Genomic DNA, 6,000 nt, shown 5'->3' on the forward strand with positions numbered 1-6,000 from the left:
GGTTACCTCTCTTAAATCAAGAGTTCAAAGTCTGGGTCCTAGGGCTCATAGATGGGTTTCATCCAAAACCATCCTGAGGTCAATAAAAATTTTAAAAGATCCATGACCCATTAAAACATTTTTTTAAAAGGTCACTTTTGTTTCATAATATGAATTAAAGTATACAATTAAGAATCTCTTTGGGTTTCTCCTGAGACTGTGATTTAATGACCCTTGGAATCCCTTTTTGTCCATATCCATGTTTAAAGAGATCCTACCAGCAATGGAGCACTGACTTTGTATTAAAAACTACAGTAATAACTAGAGAGTAAACAATGCTTCATGTAAAAGAAAAAACATAGTTCTTATAAGCTACACATTGCATAACCTGGGTATCAAAATACACTATGAGTGTATTTTCTTATTTTGAATTTTAAAACTTACTCATTTGGATCTCTTATATTTTGGTTCATTTTTATATTTCTTATCTTTAGTGTTCTTCAATTTCAATATAATACATTTAAATGGGTGTATTTTTCTGTATCACACTAGCATTCTTGTGCTTCATAAACATGAGAATTAATCACTTCTGGAAAATTGTCACCCATTGTCTATTCAAATGTTGCCTCTCCCTCATTCTCTGTGTTTTCTCCTTCTGGAACCCCCTACCTTCATGTTTCTTAACTCAATAATGTTTATATTTTCCATTTATTTATGTCTCTGCATTCTAGGTATTACCATCGATTATACCATGGCTAATCTGCATTTTTAACCTTTCCATTGAGTTTTTATTTCAAAATTATATTTTTCACTTACAGGTTTTCTATTTGTCTGTTTTTTTAAAAATAAGTCATTCTTTGTTAGGGTTTAACTTCTTTATATACTGTCAACATTTTATACATACTCATTTTATATATTCTCTTTCATGTTGATATATTATCTCAAGTTATTAAGGATCCAATACTGCTGTTATGTCTCATGTTAACTCTCCCTCATGGACTGTACTGTCTGCTAACTTTTGTTCTTAGTTGATTGTTTCCTTTTGTGTTTCGTTATGTATTATATTGAGCATATCTTTAGCAGGGATTGCTGTTTTCCTGAAAATCCTTGGCAGTCTAGATAGTTGGTACTATACTTTCAGAATGGCTTTCTGTTTTACTCTTCTAGGAGCCTCAGGAGTATTTTTCAACTTGAAGATTTCTAGGTCAGTTAGGTAGTGTAAAAAACAAAAGCAAAAATAGAGTCACATGATGTTCAGGCCCAAAGAATGAAATTCTTAGGGGAAGGTTCCTTTTCCTCTTACTAACAAAATTTCTTGTTCTCACTCTGTGCTGATGGCGTATTATGCTAGCCTAACTTTTCACTAAAATAAGGGTCCTGGTTTTATGCAGCGGACAGGGATGTCTCAGTTCCAACTCTCTGCCTCATCTGGAACCAAGGCCTTAGCTTTTCTCCATCTCACATGGACATTAGACTCCAACCTCCTGGTCACCCAGATCCATAATCACTGGGGTAACCACGGCATCAGTTCTCAGGATATACTCTGGCTTTTAACTTCTTTGCTTTTGGCAAATGGTAATCCCTTTTATTTTTTGCAAAATTGGGTACCACGTTAAAATCATTTAGATTATTTTATCCAGTACTGCTAGGTGTTTTTAGAATACCTCAGTCTATACCTTTTAGAATACCATAATTTTTTTTAGAATACCTCAGTCTATTGTTTTGCCAGAGCTTTAGTTTACAGTTTGTTTCATTATTCATAATTAGTCTTTTCCAAGCAGAAATTTCAGTTGGACTGTTTCAGATCTTGAGAATTGAGAAACACTTAACATTTTTTATGTCCAGAATTCTTCTCTATGTTCAGAAGGGATGGACTAGAGACATTTTTAAGTTCTAAATGAAGGAACTCTCTAATTCCTGGGATCCTCCTAGGACATGGACATTTCTTGCTAACCATCATTACAAACTGATCAAAATATATTGTATTAATTGATTTCCAATTAGAAGTTGAAAAAAAGGAGAATTTGAATCTTTTTCTTCTAAGCACCACTTCAAAATGTTACTTCTTACACTTAAGGTCTGAGAATATTTAATTGCTCTCAAACAAGATAATTTGCCACAATTTTCAGTAGTAAAAGCCTCATAAATATATATAAAAATCATTCTACATAAGTGAACTATGACAGTATTTAAGCAAGAGTCATAGAACTTATCCCACAGAATTGACAATTTGCAAAAATCTGTTATCTTACAAGGGAAAAAATCTCAGTGATTTGAGATAATGGCAGTACCCATATCTAAAATATACTAGTGATGGCCACTTTCACAAATATTATGCCTCTCACTCTAGGAAAATATACAAACAATTGTTTAAATTACAAGTCAAAAGCGTATAGAAGCTCTTATTTGTACTCTCTAACAGAGGGAAATAATTTTTTTTTTTTTTTTTTTTTTGCGGTACGCGGGCCTCTCACTGTTGTGGCCTTTCCTGTTGCGGAGCACAGGCTCCAGATGCGCAGGCTCAGCGGCCATGGCTCACGGCCCAGCCGCTCCGCGGCATGTGGGATCCTCCCGCGCCGGGGCACGAACCCGTGTCCCCTGCATTGGCAGGCGGACTCTCAACCACTGCGCCACCAGGGACAGACTTTCAACCACTGCGCCACCAGGGAAGCCCGGAAGGGAAATAATTTTCTTTCATTCTTTCTCATACATCACAGGTGTGAAGTACTATTGTTTACTGGTTAAAATTTTTCAGTTACTTGATTATTTAACTGGAAAAAATAAAAACCTTGCCAGAGTAAATAATGATGAAAAGTAACTAAGAACCTTTTGGAAATAATAGACTTGGACAAGACCAAAGTCTTTCTTGGAAACATGGCTCACTCTTAAATTTACTATCATACCTCTGACATGACAGGGGGTGCTCAATAAGAATTGAAGCACATTAAAATATTTCTGTTCATCTCTCTACTGCCAAGGCCTATCCATTAAGAGTGATCTAGGATTCCTGAATGAAGGGAGAAAAATACTTATTCTCTAAATAGTAGATGATGTAAAAACTAGATAAATCAATAAGGCAGTAAACCACATTTGAAGAAAGCATTGGGGAAACTTTTCAGGACAACTTGCAATTATTGTTTTATTTAGTCTGTCTCACTACTAACATATAGACACAAGTGTTTAAAATCAAATTACTTTCCTCACACAGTAACAAGTGACTATAGAATGATTAGGTGATAAAGAGAAAAAAAAAAAAGATTTTGTCTATGGAACAGTCTAATTTTAAAAAAGCAATATAGCTTTTATAAGTTGCTTAACTTACCCACAGGTAACATTACCAAACATAACCCTCAGGCTTAAGGGTAGATCTTAAGTCTAAGTCAATGAAAAAGTCCATCTATATTTTAAACATACCCTTAAAGCAAATTGGAAGGTAGCTGCATTCAGAATATCCAGAATTTATTTATTTATTTTTATTTTTTCTTGGCATATATCTCCTCACTACTCAAAGTATGCTCCACAGACCAGCAGCCTCTACATCTTCTCAGAGATTGTTAGAAAGGCAGAAATTTGGGCTGCACCTAGACCCTACTGAATCAGAATCTGCACTTTAACAAGTTCCATAGGTAATTCATATGCCATTAAAATTTGAGAAGTTCTGTAGTAAAAGACACAGAAATATTTTCTAATTTAACGTCAAGTACAAGATTTCTTTTGAGGGTGATATCCTGGAATAACATGGTGGTGATGGTTTCCCCAACTCTGTGCATATACTAAACACCACTGAACTGTACAATTTAAATAGATGTATTTTATGAAATGTGGAATATATCTTAATTTTTTTAAAAAAGAAAAAAATAAGTAACAGTAAATGCTTTCAAACCATACAGCACGTAGACGAATGGAACCAGTTCCTTTTTTTTTTTTTTTCTTTTATCTAGGGGAAAAATTAGATGCACCATTTCCCGGGGTGCATCTAATTTTTCTTATTGGGAAAGGGGTCTACAGCAAGCCTTGACTCTGGGCAGCCCTGACCAATGATCTGAAGGTGCACCCATCCATCCTGCCCCCCATCCCCCGAGAGTGAGACACACACACACACACACACACACACACACACACACACGCGCGCGCGCGCGCACACACACACCCCTCTACAGCTTCTAACAGAACTGCTACTGAGAACTGCTTTCCTCGGGAAACCGCATGCGGATGGATGTGACATGTCAAGAAACCATACTGCTCAATCAACTAAAGGAGCAAAGAGGCAGACACGCTATCTGCCAGCTGCACTTGTGGTCCCAGGCGTGTGGGGGAGGGGAGACTTCCTCATTCCGTCCTCTGCTTGCCCCTGCCACCCATCCCCCGCCAAAAAAGAAACTCTTAAATAATATCTCGTAGTCACTCAGGGTCCACAGCAGACGACCTTCTTCAGCTTCTACAATTATCAATTTCCGGCCCGCACCTGTAACAGGCTCGCCTCCCCCGTACGCCCTTGGTAAAAGCTTCGCGCTATGGGTGGGAAAGCCTAGAGGTTCTATTTCTCCTACTTAACCCGGAGAACCGGAGGCTGGGGAGAGGATGCCTGGGGTAAATGCACGCCCTCCCACGCACCCCTTCGAACTTCGCTGCCGTCTGGTAGCTGAGGACCTGTGCGCGCCCCCTTAAGGGCTACGGCGGGGAGTGTTTAGAGGGCGGGCGCGCTGGTTCTCGAGGCGCCCCGGCAGAAGCGCCGAGCTGCGCCCAGGACCGAGAGTTCTGGTCATCCCTCCCACAGATGCTAAGAGTCACTGGGGACGCAAATTTGAATCAGTCCCCCGCCCAGACCATGCCTTTGGCGCAGCGACACAGGGTCTCTTTGAGGGCGCCCGATTACTTTGGGACTAAAGAAACCGACAGACACCTATCACCTGTAGTGGCGTCGGTACCCCACGGTCCCACTCTCTCGGGCAAACCTACCCGTGCGTGCTCGTCCGGAGCAAACCCTAGATCCGCGCGCGCCCTCCGCTCACTCGGGTCTAAGCCCGGCTCGCGCGGCCCTGGGAAGGCAGACGCGTGCGGAGACGAGCGCGGAGCCCCGGATCTTCTCCGGCGAGCGCACACTTCCCGCCTGCAGCGCCCCCGGCCTGCCCGCAGCGCCCGCACTCACAAGCAAGGGTAGTAGCCGTAGGGAGGCAGGGGGGGCTGCGGCCAGCCGTCGTCTCCCACCTCCGAGTCCATGAGCAGATAGTCTTGGCTCTCGTTGCGCCGCGCGCGGGCCCGGGTAGCCACCCCGGGAGAGCCTCCCCTCCCGGGCCCGAACGCTGGGCTCTGGTTCATGGCGGGAACGCCCGACTGGCCGGGATCCAGCTCCTGGGGGAGGCGCCTCGGCAGTTCCAGCGGGGACCCGGTACGGAGGGGTTCCGCGTCACCTGCCGGACTGGCCCGCGGCCGACTGGTGCTCAGGGGGTGAGGGTGAGGCGAGGAGCGCAGACGCTCTGAGAGATGAGCTCCGCGAGCGGCTCACCCGCTGGCCCGGGGAGAAGTCACCACGCAGCGGGTCGCAAAGGGGACCTTTTCTGGGGTGCGTCCGGGGAGGCGGCCGGGGCTCCCGGACAGAGCGAGCGCAGGCGGGGCGGCGGGTGGCAGCGGAACCTGAGAGCTGAGAGCAAGGGAGACAGAGCTGAAGAGTTACTATGTCAACCGAGACTCTTCAGCCGTCGGCTCCCGCCTTCTTCCCCCGCATCCTCCGTCATGATTCCACCTTTAAAGGGATCGGAACGACGTTCCAGAAAGCAGCCAAAGCCTGTCGTGTAGCCACAACTTTCAGGGCCAAGACTTTCAGGGCCTAAAGTAGGTGGAGCCACACATGCACTTTTTTTTTTGGGGGGGGGGGCTAAGAGTTTGCTTATTTAGAAACCATACAAATTAAGAACTTTCTAGGAAGCTTCTTTTAAGTAAGACTCAAAGAACTCTTTTAAAAGAGACAGGAGCCTCTCCTTTCTCCTGTCTGCCTTCATTTCTTAGGACATTTTCTCTCCC

The 6,000-nt window shown here is 43.5% G+C and overlaps 1 protein-coding gene across 3 annotated transcripts in view; it reads right to left on the reverse strand.

Annotated features, from left to right (window-relative positions):
- TRPC6 (transient receptor potential cation channel subfamily C member 6) overlaps positions 1–5,356 on the reverse strand; it is a 112,467-nt gene extending 107,111 nt beyond the window's left edge. For 2 of the 3 annotated variants that reach the window (XM_007448548.1, XM_007448547.1), the window contains exon 1: positions 5,129–5,298. In XM_007448548.1, coding sequence (XP_007448610.1) covers positions 5,129–5,298 — 170 coding nt within the window. Of the gene's footprint in view, positions 1–5,128 lie in introns of all 3 variants that reach the window. The other variant, XM_007448546.1, reaches the window with a different exon arrangement.
- Between the last annotated feature and the right edge of the window lie 644 nt (positions 5,357–6,000).

Source organism: Lipotes vexillifer, unplaced genomic scaffold (genome assembly GCF_000442215.2).
Source record: "Lipotes vexillifer unplaced genomic scaffold, Lipotes_vexillifer_v1.1 scaffold593, whole genome shotgun sequence".
NCBI lineage: Eukaryota > Metazoa > Chordata > Mammalia > Artiodactyla > Lipotidae > Lipotes > Lipotes vexillifer.